This window comes from Cynoglossus semilaevis, chromosome 8 (assembly GCF_000523025.1).
Source record: "Cynoglossus semilaevis isolate Cse_v1.0 chromosome 8, Cse_v1.0, whole genome shotgun sequence".
In the NCBI taxonomy this organism is placed as follows: Eukaryota; Metazoa; Chordata; class Actinopteri; order Pleuronectiformes; family Cynoglossidae; genus Cynoglossus; species Cynoglossus semilaevis.
This window is the reverse complement of record NC_024314.1, coordinates 741,004-758,397: the sequence shown is the minus strand read 5'-3', so window position 1 is coordinate 758,397 and position 17,394 is coordinate 741,004. Positions and strand designations below refer to the sequence as shown.

Genomic DNA, 17,394 nt, shown 5'->3' with positions numbered 1-17,394 from the left:
GGCGGTACTCTCACGTCCTGACTCATCTGCTGCTAATGCCGGCAGGAGATAACGCTTTCTCCACCTCCTCATCACCCTCACCTTTCATTATTTCTTTCCCTGAAAGCTTCTTATATCCGCTGCCTGAAAGACCAGCCTGAGAGTATCAGGGAGCAAGAAAGCTCGCATGTGTTGATTGACTTCGAAAGAACTAGATGTAGGTTGCTTTTAAATTAAAAAAACAAATCATAGGTGTATTGTAACATGATAATAATAGAAGGAATTTCACCTATAAGACTACAGAGTGTTATTTGCGCTGACATTTGAAGCTAATACGCTAACTGTGGCTCAGTTGAAGATCAAAGTCTTGACATTTTACATGTTGTTTCTCTACACCAGTGATGAAAGCTGCAGGTGTTCATTATGCTTTTAATGAACGTATAATACCATAAGAGGGAATATGTTAGAGGTGGCATACATGACAAAAGTATATGATAGAGCGATGAGGAAAAAGAATTATGGACACAACATTGCTTACTAGACATGTGCATGACAAGTTTTCAAGCTTTGTGCTGGCGGATTTATCGCAAGTGATCACGATTAATCACGATTATTCGTCATTATTGTGATTAATCACGATCAATTGCAATACATTTTACATTTTACATTTTTGTTTCTCAACACCAGTGATGAATGCTGCGGGTCTTCATTATGCTTTTAATGAATGTAAAAATCCATTAATAAACCATGATTAATTACAATTGATCATGATTAATCATGATTATTTATCATTAATTGAGATAAATCATAATGTATTGCGATTAATCCACCACTACCAGGTGATTGAACAGAATATTATATTAACATATTTTCTTAAATGATCAGTCATTGGGAACTTTTGCTCCATACAGCAGGGGTCCAATGTCATATCCTTCCATGGAGCCCAGAATTCCTGGCAGCGCCCCTGTTTCTACCTATTGTTAAAAAAAAGAATTAGTGATAAATAAGTCCAGGAGAGGAAACAATAAATGAATAAAACAATATCTAGACTGTAACTTCTTACTTCTCTGAAAGTTGCGGTCATTTGTCCAGTCGGTCTTGTAGCCAAAAAAAAAAACCACGGGGTTACTGCAGCAGGAGACTGTCAGAGTGGAGGAGATTGTTAGCGGCAGCGTTCTGCTTCCACCGACTTTCACCTAAAGATAAAGAAGCGGCTTCTTACTCCGTTTAAATCCTGTGACTGCAGCCGTATTGAGGACACTGCTCTCGCAGTTCTGGACAACTTCCCACTAAGATCAGCGTAGGACGTGACACACTGTTAAATTAGAACGCTTCTCTCCGAGTCTGGGAGAGGAAAGTTCCGCAGCATAGTGGCTACAGAAAGATACAGTATGTTTTGTAATACTTTTATTTCCTGTATTTTCAATGTATAACTGGCTCAAACCATTTGTGGCTTAAATCATCAAAAAATGCCTTTTACCAAGCTGTTTTTAAGGTTGGAGAATTAAAAATATTGAATTATTCAATGAATCTTAATCACATTAAAAAAATCATCTATAAGTGATGAACTATAAAAGCACTCATATTTAAGGCGTGTGTGTCACATTTTTAGCAGGGCTCAAACTAAAGGGGCTAGTTAGCTTTAAAAATCTACTGGCCAGGGATTATGTATAGTCGTTTCGTATATTATTCTCAATGTGTTCATTACTATAATGTGTGCGTTAGCATTTTTTTATAAGTATCGTAGCAATTATAGCATTTTTTGTGGAATAAAATAAATGAGTCAAAATGGACTTTAACATAACATAATTTTTATGTTAGTGAAGTTAAGTGAAGGCGACAGTTGTCGCCCTATCGTGTTGAAGCCTGAGTTGGTTTTAGAGGAGCTGTTAAAACTCTGTTTATGTTCTGTTGTGGTCGGAGTGGCTGATAATAAAGACCTGTTTACCTCTGCTGCGGACAAGCACAAAGTGAAGGGAGTTAGCCCCGGAGCTAATGTTAGCTTCCCTCTTACGGTCGAGGCATCAAAGCAGGAAAGAGCTAACGTGAAACCAGCCGTGTTAGTAGTACCGGGGGTCAATACACCATCACAGTGAGCTTTTTCGAAAACCGTTTTCTGGAATTTAGAAAGAGGGCACACTGAACGGTAACAAAGATTGCTGGTTTGAACCTTACTGGTAAACGATGGTCTTACTGTATGAAGACTACATGTTCTCCCAGTGTGTGGGTGGAATTTCTTCAGACACAAGGGTTTCTTGTCATACTATAAAATGCGTGGGATCAGTTTAATTGGACGGTCGGAATTGACCATAGGTTTGAATTCTTTTTTTTTAATGGTTGTCTCAACATGTGGCTCTATAAGAGTATGTCTCTAATTATGCCAGAGCCAATCCTAGCAGTCGTTGAGCAAAGCAGAGTACACCTTAGACCAGGCGTGGGGTACATTTTTGACTGGCGGACCACAATTGTCCTAAAATTAGCATAAGATCGAGCGTTCATGTGAACTAAGATGAATGACATGTAAAAGTCATGCCATCTATTGGGGAAATGTGAGTATTGCAGGGAAAAGGCAGAAGTATAATGATAATATAAATAAATTATATATAATTTGGAAAAGTTTGACGGGCCAGATTAAAAGCTGAACGGGCCGCATCCGGCCCCCGGGCCTTAGTTTGCCCATGCCTGCCTTAGACAGTATATGCCAGTTCCCTTATTTTGCAGGGACGAGCACTAATGTGAGGTGATTTTACGCATATCCGCACCAACACCGGATGAAAAAAAAAAAACATACCTGCAGACAAACAGTGAGTAAAAAAAACGAGTACACACGAGCCAAAGACGTAGACATGTGTGTCACTCCTGAATATTAAGGAGCGTCGCTTGAAGACAGAGCAGTGTGATTACTGAAGTGCCCCAGGCTGGAGAACAACGGTGACATAAAGCTAAATGATATGTCATTTTCGACTTTTATTTTCATCCTTGCTCTAATCCTCTCAGCCTCGGCATCTTTGTTGTTCCCGATTTCCATTCGCATCTGCAGGCTGTGGGAGCAGTGTGCGTGCGTGTATGTGTGTTCGACAGTGTGTGTGTGTGTGTGTCATGGAAAATAGCAAGAAACCGGGGCTGTCTGCTTCATTACCTGGTGCACCAGGAAGAGAGCCCTGTCAGAGGGAACCGTCAAAGCAACTTTATGGTGTAGTTGTAGCATGTCTCTCCCTAAGGTGAATTTTTAGTAAGGTGGAGGCACATCATGTTGTAACTGTTTAATGTTTCTCTCTCTTTCTCTCTCCCCCTCCCTTCTCTTTTTTTTTATTTGTGCCCCCTCTCCCCCCCTTCTCTCCCACTCCCCGGCCTTGAACGGAACAGCAGATGAACTTGGGATCGAGTTCATGGGTAAGCCAACTTTTCACCAGCAGCGTGCGAGCGCTCGTCCTTTCATGTGCATCATAGCTGCAAAAAATGCCACATACAAAGCGCACACAATCCTGCGTAAAAAAAAACAAGGCCGCTCACCTTCGGAAATTAATGTGAGCCAGTCTCCATGGAAACGGCGGTGGTGAATTAGGTGTGTTCGGTCTGCACAGTGCGGTTGGAGAGAGCGGCTGTATAATGAGGATAAAGCAATAAAGTCAGACCACAGCAATTTACTGTATAAATGTGTTCCTGCTCGGTGCTAAAGTCAGTTAAGCAGCAATTTCTAAATTTGCTGTCAAGTACAGTGTGAGGTAACATTTGCTTGTTATTAGAGGCGCAGGCACTTAATCTGGATTTGCATTTGAATGTATCCCCAGGCTTACACCCAAACAGGAATAAAGTTTACAAGTGGAAAAGGAGATAATGGGGGTACGATTTAAAGTACTCGGGGATTCCATTGATATTAGTTAAGGTACCTTTCCGCCTCCCGAGTGAAAATAAATCTTTACAAACTGAATTATTTAGCGCCTTTCCTTCAACACAGACACGCCGTTCTCTGTCTGGAGAGATAATACAGATTCTTAGCGGCGCACAAACACACTTTACCACACTGGCTGCGTTGCTTCTTTTCCATTTTACTGCAGTTTCCTTGCCTCTCTGGCTGCCTTTTGTGCATAGAGAAAAAACCATCAACGCACACTGTGAACTTTTCCATCAGCATGAATCCACACGCTGCTGTACCATCACTTTCTGGCACCAGGAAATAAGAATGCTCTGACAGAGAAGGCTGGCCTTGAACACAGCACTCCTCATATCTCTGTGGTCTGTTGAATGGAGGGCTCGTGGGTTCATGTGGATATCACACTACAGGCGGCTGGACATGTTAATGAATAGCGTTGATTGATTGATTGATTTTACGCTGCGACTCCCAACAACAATAGTTAATAGTTAGTAGTCATTATATATAAATAATAGTTACTATATATATATATATTTCTTCCTATTTCACAACACTGCTGTAAACAATTTCACTTTGTTTTACTAATTGACTCCATGTCACAAACTCACCAAACAATGCAGCAGTAGTCCTGCAACTTCGTTGTCCCCGGGAGCTAAAACCGCTGATTTTCCTCTTTGGACTTTGGTTCAGGGAGAGTAAGCACTTTACAAACTTTTGGTTCCCAGTTCTTCTCAACATGACACACAAGATATTGTGGACTTGAGAAGATGCACATTCTACTATTTTTTTTGTTGTTGTTGTTGTTTTTGTTGCAGATGCCGTATAGATATCTCATGTTTTCTTTATACAAATCAGGATCAATCCTGCGTGTTTTGATAGACAGACAGTCAAGGCCCTGTTATAGATCGGGGTGTCAAACATGCGGCCTGCAGGCCCAAACCGGCCCGCTAAGGGATTCGATACGGCCAGCTTGATGAATTTCGAAATTGAAAAAATCCACACTTCATTCACGTTGGTGAAGTTTTGTCAAATTATATGTCATTAAATATGAATATTTTCTAACGTTCTTGTACTTACTTGCAATTATTATGACTGTACTGGCCCGGCCCACTTGACATGTAATCCGGGCCGTATGTGGGCCCTGAACCAAAGTGCGTTTGACACCCCTTGCATAAACAGTCAGATGCTATTGTGGTGCACTTATGTCTGGATGACACAGTTGGCTGATGCTGAGCTACATGTCTTTGCATCTAATTTCCAGACTGCCTCATAGGCAGCAGGCATGAAAGGCCTGTAATGGTTTTATGCACAGGCTACATGTCAGTGTTTCCTTGCAGCCGTTCAGCAGAGGTTTGCAGACAGATGTTTTCATGTTCAGATTTAGAAAAAGCCTTTTTTCATTTATCTGTGAAAAGACAAAGGCCGGTCCCAGGTGGTGTTTCAGATAATGTTGTTTCAGCAGAGAAATGCATTTCTCAAATGCTTCAGGAATCCACAGTTTTGTTTTGTTTTGTTTTGTTTTTTAGACCCGTGATAAAGGTTGAGTGTGTACACACATATACCATCTACACAATTAACTCATCAGCTGTCAGCCCCCTACTGCCAGCTTTTGACGGATTTTCCAGACCCACAGGCAGTGTGTTCTGTGACTATGTGGACGCCATGAGAATAGTTTTTTTTTCTGCCCTACTTTATATTAATTTGCCTGTTGTGTTGGATGGAACAAGCAGGATGTTTAAAGAATCGATCGTGTAGTTTCGAGGGTTGTTGACTCAAATCCAGGTCCTGGAAGGTCTGTGGTGTGTTAAGCAAGCACCAGAACTCCGCTCCTGGGCGGCCTATAAAAAGTTCAGCCTACTGCAACTGCATGTTGGATGGTAATCACCTGGGTGTCTCAAGGGAGTAATTTTCCTTCAGGGACCGAGAGAGTACTTAAAAAATAGCTCGGCCCTAAATGACATTAGCTAAAATGGCTAAATGTCTTCTGTGCTTGTACTGTATCTGCCCTTTGTTGTCTAAAAAGCAGCAGCTTATTTTCCTCCACTGGTGCAGTGACTCTCGCTGGCCACATGTGGGACGCGGATCCGATCGAGGACCACTTGCCTGAATGACACAATACTAAAATTATAATTGGCTAGTGGATACCTGCACCTTCTTCAAAGCTGAAGTACAGCATTAGCTCTGAGTCACACTCACAAATGAGATTTGTTTTAAAATACCACAGGAGCCCACATCAGAATTTCACTCAGAATTTAGAAAATTGCTATTCAACAATATTACAATGTTTTCTCTTTAAAATTTCTCTTTTAAATCCACTTGATCTTTGTTCTTCAAACAAATACTGCCATAAATGTTAGCATTGCATTAATTTCTCATATTTATTAGCCTTAATTTCTTTCTTAATCTATCTATCTACCTATCTATATCTCTACCTATCATCTGTCCAACCATCCGTCCATCCATCCAACCATCCATCTATCTATCTATCCATCTATCATCTATCATCTATCCTTCCATCCAACCATTCATCTATCCATCCATCTATCCTTCCATCTATCATCTATCCATCCATCATCCATCCATCCATCCACCCATCCATCCATCCATTCATCTATCCTTTCATCTATAATCCATCCATCCATCCATTCATCCATTATCATCTATCATCCAACCATTCATCCATCTATCTATCCATCTATCATCTATCCATCCAACCATTCATCCATCATCCATCTATCCATTCATCCATCCATCTATCATCTATCCATCTGTCCATCTATCATCTATCCATCCAACCATCCATTCTTCCATTCATCCTTCCATCCATCCATCCATCCATCCATCCATCTATCCATCCATCCATCCATCCATCCATCAATTCATCCATCTATCCATCCATCTATCCATCCATCCATCATCTATCCATTTACCATCTATCCATCCATTCATCCATCCATCCATCCATCCATCCATCCATCATCCATCCATCATCCATCCATCCATCCATCCATCCACCTATCTATCTCGATGGACAGAAGCCCGATGTTCTAACTTGAATTAATACAGTTTTTTTTTTAAATGCTGTCTTTTGCCAGAAGCATTAAACCATTCTTCCATTCATCCTTCCATCCATCCATCCATCCATCCATCCATCTATCCATCCATCCATCATCTATCCATTTACCATCTATCCATCCATTCATCCATCCATCCATCCATCCATCCATCCATCATCCATCCATCATCCATCCATCCATCCATCCATCCACCTATCTATCTCGATGGACAGAAGCCCGATGCTCTAACTTGAATTAATACAGTTTTTTTTTTAAATGCTCTCCTTGTCTTTTGCCAGAAGCATTAAAGGTTCACCTGTAGGTTGGACTAGTAGATTCACCACCTTACCCTGTTAATATGTGGATGCAGCACTGAGGTAATGCCGACACAGGAGGGGGGCAAAAAAAGGTGAAATGAAATGGTGTTGCTCGGATGCGCTCCAGTGGTCATTTTTGAGTGCAGGCAGATCTTCACCATACTCTGAATGTCCCTGAAGGAACAGTCCAGTTTTTGTAGCACTGCCTGTTCCCTCCTGCAGGGACCTCGGCCCCTGTTGGCTGCCAGCAATAAGCCCAGGAGAACAGGGGCCTTCATGAAAGGCTTATGAACTTATGCAGTGCAAGTCTATAATATCATTTCATTTTGTGTCGTTTTTCCCACCCTTCTCTAATGCGAACTAAAGTTTGACACCTCACATTTACATAAAAGACTATAGAGAACCGTGTAACAAAATTCACCCAAAAATTTGCACAAAAATCACATTTAAGCCTGCAGTTAGGGGTGGAAGTACATCTAGAACTTTCCGTGCGCTGCGACGTGAAATCACTCTGTGACGCTCCTGACTGTGATATTTCTCATCTAAACCTTCACTGGCGTCCCGGCTGGTCATATCCACATCTTAATAACTTCATTCACCATCAATATTATACTACTGCTACAATATCAATACTTCTACTTCTAGTGCCATATTAAGTCCAGTTCAGGTATTTATGGCATAGGTTTTAATTCGGTTTAGGGTTGAGATGTCTACTCAACAGAAGCAAGAACAAGAAACAGCAGAGAAAACTTCACTTACGAGCGTGCATGTCGCTAGATGCAGTATGCTAAAACCAAGACTCAGACCATCCAATTGGAATTGCCATGTATTTTAGGGCCCCACTCCTGATTCTGAAGGCCTTAGGACAGATTTCTTTCAACCTGGCAACACAAAAGGTGGAAATATGATTGGACAAAAAACATATGTCACAAGAAGCTGCGCAACCGACAGAAAAAGAGCGATAATGGATAAATAGAACAGAATACCCCTCGACCCCCCACCACCACCACCACCACCACTCTGAGCCAATGAGAGCCACTTCACCACAGGCCGCTCTCAGGGCAGCGGTTACGTAGTCAGATCACTCGTCGATGACTAGGCGTCACGGCCTCCTACGGCCAGACTCCCTTAGAGTGTTTCTGTGAAAAAACAAGCTGATAGACTTTGGCAGATGAGGCAGGATGAACAAAACCCCCGCGGATGGTTCTGACAGCATCAAAAGAACACGAACAAGGCCTCAAAGGTCAGAAAGCAGCCATGGTGATGTCTCTCTGCACTTTTTGCTTCATGTTCTATTTCTGCAGCTGTCAAGGTGCTGAGATCAGCCCCCGATTCTATTATTGTTTTCGGGTTTGACTAATGTCACACACGGTGGCCTTTAAGGTCATGCAGTAAGTGACAGCGGGACACTGAACCCTCTCTAACTAAATACCAACCGGTTGGTTTTACTAAAGTGTAAAAAGCGTGAACCAGAAGACATAATAAGGCACCTAATGCAGCCCAGTCAGCACCCATAAACCATACCCCAGGTCTTTAGCCTAGCTGCTCCTTCAGACGTATATCTGCTGGGATCAAAACGCTCATCCCAGCTAGCTTGTGACCTGGAGCTCTCTCGCTGAGGTGCCAGGGTTTGACAGGAAGCTTCGGGATGCATTCATTTGCTACTAATTCCCCCTACTGCCAGCCCTCACTGAATGCTGAGACAGAACCTGCCCCTGCACAGACACAGATATAAACACATTGGATACATCGCCCCCGTTGTGCAGAGTCAGTCCATCGGTCGTCGCCTGCTGGGTTAGTCTGAATGAAATGATTATCACACTTCAGTTAGCATGTCACCGAGCCCTGCCTGCCTCTGCCTCTGCCTCTGCCTCTGCCCCGTCCCTGTCCCTTGCTCAGACGGTGACATTCACTGACAGCAGCGCCGGTGCCTTTATGCTAATGAAGACTGTGGGTGGACATCCGTTTCCTTTTGTGCGTGCGCGCTCATTGCGTGTTTGTGTGTTTTCAGCGGCAATTCATTCCACAGTTGTTGTTTTTTTTTCCCTCCTGCCTTGAGCACTCACAGCCCACACCCTTCTTGTTTTTTTTTTTCCAGAAAAGTACAAATTCTGTGGTCTGAACTGTGTTGTTTTCTCTGCAGAGAGTGGTGACACCTACCAGAGGCAGGTGCTGTCCATCTTCAGCATCGCCTCGGGGATCTGTCTTCTCGGAGTGGCATGCATGGCTCTCTACCGCCGCAACAAGTGAGTGATGCCAGCCAGCACCACATTAGTAGAGTGTGCCCCCGGCTGTTCAGAAGAAGCACTTTACTATTATGGCATGAAGCCCAATGAAACTCTGAGAATGACTCAGCTAAAGAGGATGTTTAGGCTCGGCTACAAACGCTTAGCTGTGAAGGATGGATAAGACGAATACTTACAAATGACAGTGGAGTATATTACTGACAAATGCCTGGTAACAAGGTACACGATACTTGATGCTCATTTACTGCAATCACAAAGCAGAATATGCTATATTACTTCTACATACCCTGAGGTAGAAAGTAACAATTTACTCAAGTTACTGTAAGTGAGTAGTTTTTGGGATTGTAGTTATTTTACTTTTTACTTAAGAACACGATACTGAGTAAAAAAATGTAATACGACGAAAAAACAATTTGCGATTTCCCGCTATGTTAATGTAGCATTTTCTGCATGAGGTAATTTAAAGTAACTCAGTAACTTTTACTCAAAGTTAATTTTGAGTTGTTTTTTTACTTTTACTTGAGTAGATTTTTAGACAGGTATTTGGGTACTTTTATTTGAGTAGAATTCAACTAAAGTAAAGATACTTTTACTTAATTACATTTTTTTTAGTTCTTTTTCCATGTACATACTGTACTTACACAATAGGCTGTCCATTTATGTCTTTTATGTTTTCCAACCATTTGAATGTTTTCAGATGTTGGAAAGTCTCCATTTTTTTGAATGTTTTGACATCAAGGCTCTTTCAGAAGCTCATGTTTCAGTATTTTACAGAAGCCTGCGCTCCGTTTCTCTATGTCTCTGTAACTCTCTGCCAATATTGATTTGCATTTAGCAGCACTTACAGTAAGATGTAACTCACTTTAAGACCTCTTTTTTTCTTTTTTTCTTTTTTACCATTTGTTCTCTTGTGTGGTTTCTTTGCAGTTATTCCTGGTACTGGATAATTACCAGATCTTTGTGCTTTTTATCTCTTTCTTTCTCACGGACTCACCCGCTTTGCTTTCGTCTTCTTTCTGACAATGTTCAAACCTAAATTGTGAAATTTGGGTCAGCTAGTATGAAGTGAGCTTTGGATCCACTTAGTGCTCACACTGGAATTGGCATCATCAAAGAAAGATTTGGATATACCTATGAAACTAAGATTTGAAATATATGACGTAAATTACTGAGTCAGTTATTTGTCCACTAACTAACACAGTCTGCCACAGGAGGAACCAAAAAAAGATTTGGATATACCTATGAAAGTCAGTTATTTGTCTACTAACTAACACAGTCTGCCACAGGAGGCGCCATGGGCTGCATATACAGATTTTTATTTGAAATGTATCTCCCACATAGTCATGCAGTAAATTCAAATCAGAGCACGAAAAACTGCATTTCTATTCTTTTACTTTTGTTTTATTTTTATTTAGTTAAGTACCTGTTCTTTTTTTCCTTGCTGCCCTCTATACTTTAGGAACATTAGAAGAGTTCCCTGCTGCACTGACACCTTGAGAAATCACGTAGTGTCCTATTCATTCTTGAACAGCAATCATTTCCTCCATGTAGGACACTTTTAGTAACCTCTTGGGTTTTTTTTCCCCTAAAAAAAGGATAAGAATATTCATTGGCGCATTAACATTTAATCCAAAAGTTAAGCGTCAATGAATTTTTAATCAAAACAATGTTATAACCCAATGAGAGGATCTTTTTGATTTTAAATGAAATCATAACTACTATATCAGATTCTTCCATTATTTCACAGACATGACGGGATAAAAAATTAAAGAGGTCTGTTGCTCAATTAATTTTCAGTCAGGAAACCACCGCGGAACCATAAATCAGCCTTCAATATTTTACACATAAATATAGATATATTTCTTGAAATTCTTTTTTAGTTTTTTTTTTTTCTTTCATCAGATACAACCCAGAGGCTAGAAAATGTGTTATTTACAAATTACCCCCTGGATTAAGGTTTTTCTTTGCCTTTACTCTGTCAGACACACAAATTGTTTAGTACAGAAAAATAAAGAATAATTATACATCATAGTATACAAATATATATTTTCCCTTTAGCACAATTTTACATAACATAATTTACTTTAAGTCTACCGTGAAAATCAAATAAAATGCTCCTTTGTGTTGCATGTACACTCTGTCTTATTTTTTATTATTATTAATGGATTTTCTTTATTTTTTCAAATTACGCTATTATCCATGCAAAAAAATAAATGCTTCGGTTTACACAATTTCATGGATCCTTTATCAGATGGTGTGGTCTGAATAACATCCATGATGATGATAAATGTGTTTCTGTGCCAAAAGCTTTTTTTTTTTTTTTTAATCGCGAATAACCCAACATATTTTTTCCTATATCAATTAGTATCTTTGTTAAGTGTCAATAATTGTTTCATTATTTTGGAAGGAATCTAAATATAATAATTCATTAAATGTCACATCAGATGATGATAATGAGTGCTGGCCCTAAGTTAGTGTTTCTCCAACTTTTTCTACTCTGTACCACCTGCGAAAACATTGAGTCCCACCATGATGACCAACATTAGAATATAACAGCACAGGCCTTCACTGTTAGCTTCCACCACAGGAGAGATGTTTAGAAAGATGTTTATGTTTAAATGTTGTATTCATTGTGCATGTGCGTGTATGTTTCAGATTTATTTTTATTGAAAATCTAAAGGTGAAAATATGAATTTTGCCTGCATACCACTAGAGAGCGCTTCACATACCACTGTTTAAGAACCACTGCTCTAAGGTACAAAAAAAATGTTTTTATAATTTTGTTTTGTAAATTGTAGTTTGTTGCAGAATTTAAACCAAAAAAAAAAGGCTTTAAATCAGATCAAATCAAAAGTTAAGGACTGTGGTGGATTCCAAAGCGTAACGCGGCCTGACCGCAGGGCTCACTGGTTAGGCCTCATCCTTTTTATGGACAGTGACTTTGGTCGAAAAGATAAGGTGTGCGAGAGAAATGGATAGAAAAAAAAAAAGAGAGAGCGTAATTCAACGGTACAGATGCCAACTGCTATAAAACACTGAGGAAGACAAAGGAACCGTAACGCGGTTACAGAGTTTATAATCATTGAGAAAGGGCAGGCCATCTCCCCATCACTGCCATCACCACTTGGTCATGAAAAATGCCGCTTTGTTCAAGAAAGCATCAGTGGTTCAACTCTGTTTTTTTGGTTTTTTTTTATCATATTATTGCAAAATATATATGTTTCACTCTTTCTCTGTGTGTCTGATTTACCCCACAGGAGACACAGGGAGAAACTCCAGGCTCATTTCTCTGATAGTCGCGGCCTGAGGGACTGCAGTGTCAGCGCCTCTGGTCTCATGTCCAAATCCAGTTCCAGGCTGCAATACAGCCTTCAACTCCAAAAGGTACGTCTGCGATATCATGAAGTAATACCATCATATATGCTCTCTTTCGCTCTCTTTCAGACACACACACACACACATACACGTTTCCATGCCAGGTGGGGACTCCTCTTTTCCTCAAGTACACACTGTCCTGGTGGGGACACCAAATATACATACAGAAATGCAACCTTTTGTCGACATGCCTAGTCTTTTGTAAACAGGTCCCACCACTAATATATTTGTAGGACAGCAAGATGAATGAAACATGGCCGTCTTGACTGAAGGCTTCTCTGCACACATACGGTATCTAGCACGAGATGGTTGAGCCTCATATGTTATACAGAAAAGATTAGCCTGTCATGTTCTCGATGACAGGTTCCTGTGACGAGCTGCAGATCGCACAATTCTAACCGGCAGTGTCTGTCAAGACTCAAGGTGTCACCGTGCATGCACTGTAACAATACTGCGTAGTACACAGGTGTGGCTGCATAGTACTTAAAGGTGCTATGTTTTGTCTCCACTGCTGTGTTGTGTGTGAATCTGCGTTGAAACTGTTGGAAAATCATGAGTCAACACGAAAAATCCAAAGAAAACAAAACTAATCTGAGCAACAGTTTAATCATCGTAAATTGGCTAAGACAACGTCATGGTTAGGTAAATGAAGACAGAGCTGAACATGTTGATCACGGCGGAGCAGGCGGAGGATGTAGAAGGCACTAATGAGGCTGATGCCTTCACTGACTCCATTTGTAAAGGTAGCAAAGAAAATGCATATCACATTAGCACTCACGCTAAATGCATATAAATGGATATATAAATGCTGTCGTGGCAGAGGATGAAAGACAAAAAAATCCATGTATCGCAACGTCTACCGCAACGTCTTCCTGTTGTTGCCGTGCTAATGAGCGGTTGATCATGACAGAATATGTCAGCGGGTGTTTTATTTAGCCATTTAACTACAAACTCTGAACATGTTCGTTTACACGCTCACCCTCAGTTGGTGTACTTCACTTCAACCAGCGCCCTCCGATGACAGACACTGGTTGTTAATCTTGCGGGACATCTGTGTTAGACGCAGACGCGCTTGTTGTTTTCTAAAATTCCTCAAAAGCGCTCAGCGTTGCTCTGTCATTTCTGTGTTTGCCGAACATACCGCAGCCACAGCTAAGGCTCTTTAATAACTAACTTTGGCATCTGGTGTCACCAGCAGCAACAAACACCCTACTGGTCCCTGTCACGCCTACTGTACGAAACTGCAGTTGTCACCATCCGAAAGCTTTATCAGGGTGTCACTTTGAAAGTACGACTCTATGCCGACGACAGTGGTACGAGTGACTGTTGCAAAGCTGCGTTTGCTGAGAAAGAAAAATGGCTAAATGCGCATTGTTGTTCTTAGACATGGCACTGTAGAGGATTCTAAAGTTCCTATAGTACCAACACATTTTCAGCTCATTGGTACATGTACTGCATGTCAGTCTGATTCACGTCTATTGTGTAAACAGGTGGCGGGCTATCATAGGAGGAGAATATCTCAGGGTCTGACATCTTAAAACGACTGTTTAAAAGCTGGAGACAAGCAAAAAGAAAAAGAAAAAAAAAAGAGTGAGTCAAACTAAAACACAGCAGCACTGAACAAAGCTGTAACAGAGCAGAGTGAAGGTGAGGCTGACGGTGAGATGTGAAAGATCACTGGCCATAAGCACCCAGGAGGGAATGTGTGTTCACCGGACGAAGGAAAGTTTAACAAGTGAAACCGATTTTTTTTTCCACGCATTTGACACAGCAGCCACTGACCGCTGATACTCAACACACACTTTCTCAGCTTACAAACAAAATGTGCTGTGGGTGGCGGAGCCCTTTAAAAGTTTTTCTCGATTTCTTTAGGGGATAAACTGACAGAAAAGTCACAGATCTTCCAGAAAAGAACAGACTGTGCTGTTGAAATATTTGATGACTGCAGCACACGGCCGGGCACAAAATGTAACCAATGAGGTCAATGGACAAAAATCTAAAGTTGTTACCACGTGGTGGAGGAGTGGTTACAGCTCTCGCCTTACACCAAAAATATCATCAGTTAATTGGTTCCAATCCCTGGTCCTGCTGTATGGACACTGGAATGGATGACGTGATAAAAAGATTTTGTGAATAGCTGTGTGCCCCTGCACTTAACCAGACACGGGCAAAATAAGGCCCGGGGGCCGGATGCGGTCCGTTCAACCTTGTCCTAATGATATTATTAATTTATATTACAATACATTTAGCAGACGCTTTTATCCAAAGCGAGTTACAGTGTGAGTCAGTCGATCAACAATCAAGCTACAGTAAACATACAAAATACAAAAATACATACATAATAATAAATTGTAATAAATAATAAATAGGAAAAGTACAGTTATAGTCATAGTAGATCAGAGAGTAAGAAGGTGGTGCATGTTACATGTTATGTTATATTATCTTTATACTCTATTATTCTGCCCTTTCTCTGCAATGCCCATATTTCCCCAATAGATTTATTCTGCCCTTTCTCTGCAAGGCCCATATTTCCCCAATAGATGGCGTAAAAAAAAAGACTAAAAGCATTTCAGCCTTTATGCATGTCTTAATACATGTCATTTATCTTAGTTCACACAAAATACATGCCATTTATCTTAGTTCACACAAACACTCCATCTTTCTGCTCCTCACCCGGCCCCTGGTCAAATTTTATAACCTGCAGTGTGATTTTATTTATTTATTTTATTTTTTGCAAGAACTAATAACTAAGAGCACACAGGCTAGAGGGCAAAGCTCAAAAACACTTTTTTTTTTAATCACAATTCTGACCATTAGATAGTGTCAAGAAATTGAAAAGCTGTACATCTGAACAGACTGAATTCAACACCAATGTGTTGTCTTTTAATGAGCAGAAGAGATCACATTAGCACAAAACTCAATCAACACTTCAAATATTCCAGGGAGAAAATTATGAGAAATCTACGTCGATCATTTCAGTGATAATTGCTTTTTCTTTTTTTTTTGTGAGGAAATGGAGGTTGTATCACCTTTTGAACGGGTCTTTCCTTGCACTAAAGTCTGCTGAGAAAATTTGATTAAAATTCAGCTCACACTGTGTTGGTAATTCACTACTCCCTTCATCTCTGGGTTTTTTTTTTTTTTTTTTGTGACTTTGCTCTTTGAAGTCCTTTGTTCAGATTTGCCTGAGCCACATAAACTTAGTAAATAGGGCAGCAGGAAAGTGCCAGTCGTATTTACTGGGTCTTAGTGTCCGCCGAACTGAAACACCTTTCCTGATCTTGAGTCATATGAACATAAACAACTAATGTAATTTTTTTTTTTTTTTGGCAACTGTGTTCTTTCCTGTATACTATAAAATAACATTATTAAAATGTACAGAATTTGAGGTATTTAGAGTGGGTACTATGCTAAAAACAACAAATGGTAGTGTTAGCAGGCTAAAAGCTACTAGCTCAATCCATTTTGGACAGCTCAAAGCCGTGCGTCTCGTATCTTAATCCAGTTGCTTCTCAGTGCTAGAGCTCTGTATAAAAGTGTCTGCCAGTGGATCAACCAATTAGAGACATCCTCTTGTCTTGTTTTCCAAACTACTCTTTGATTGGTCACAGCCTTCCATCACAGTGCACATTTCTTCAAGGCTGTCAACAGAGTCTAACGATGGTGCAGCAGTGTACGCCTCTCTCTCTCTCTCTCTCTCTCTCTCTCTCTCTCTCTCTGTCCGGGTCACTTCATTTCCATTCTGCTGAAAGGGTATTATGGAAATGATGATCAATAACGACAGAAATAACCTGCCTACTCCAGCTCTATCTGCGTCAGGATGTACTTCAGGACGTCTGGTGAAACAGCTTGACAATATTAGGAAGATCTGTTTGTCAACGAGCTCCTCAGTGAAACGTTCGACCCTGCTGACGTCACGAACCCGGTCGTGTTGCTTAGAAAACGATGTGAAAAACAGACACAACACAGACGACAGACGTAATGATCACAGAAACCTATTTATCACCGGAATCAGGTCAAAGCATGACATCAGGCGTTATTGATATAACCATAACCCTGTTATAATATTTATGTTGCATTATCAGATATAGTGTAAATATTTGAAAGTCATTCCCGCAGGCACATGACTACATCCTGTGATTATTATACTGCAACTTTTACCGAATATTAAATTTACAAAAAAGGACATCTGGTTTCCCTAAAAACATTTAATTGTAATATTTGTGGGGATTTTTTTTTTTATTAGTTTGTCTTTCTTAACAGATGCTTTTGTGTTTGTTAAGCGAAGCCTTAGGTTTAAAGATTGTTGTATCTCTTTCTGAGGAAGAGAAAAAATACATGTGAGGACGCATGTCAGTTTACTCCTAATATAAAATGATAATATAATATGCTAGATAAAGAGTGATTTTAAAGAAACAATACATAATAGTAATGAAAATGTTTCCATCTAGATTATATCTATCTATCTATCTATCTATCTATCTATCTATCTATCTATCTATCTATCTATCTATCTATCTATCTATCTATCTATCTATCTATCTATC

The 17,394-nt window shown here is 40.3% G+C and overlaps 1 protein-coding gene across 4 annotated transcripts in view; it reads left to right on the top strand.

Moving 5' to 3' along the window:
* The window catches only part of nrg3b (neuregulin 3b), a 198,840-nt gene that overhangs the window by 159,673 nt on the left and 21,773 nt on the right, over positions 1-17,394 (top strand). For 2 of the 4 annotated variants that reach the window (XM_017034375.2, XM_025057336.1), the window contains 3 exons: positions 3,346-3,372; positions 9,370-9,472; positions 12,730-12,856. In XM_017034375.2, the coding sequence (XP_016889864.1) occupies positions 3,346-3,372; positions 9,370-9,472; positions 12,730-12,856 (257 nt within the window). The remainder of the gene's footprint in view (positions 1-3,345; positions 3,373-9,369; positions 9,473-12,729; positions 12,857-17,394) is intronic. The other 2 variants (XM_017034376.2, XM_025057337.1) reach the window with 2 other exon arrangements.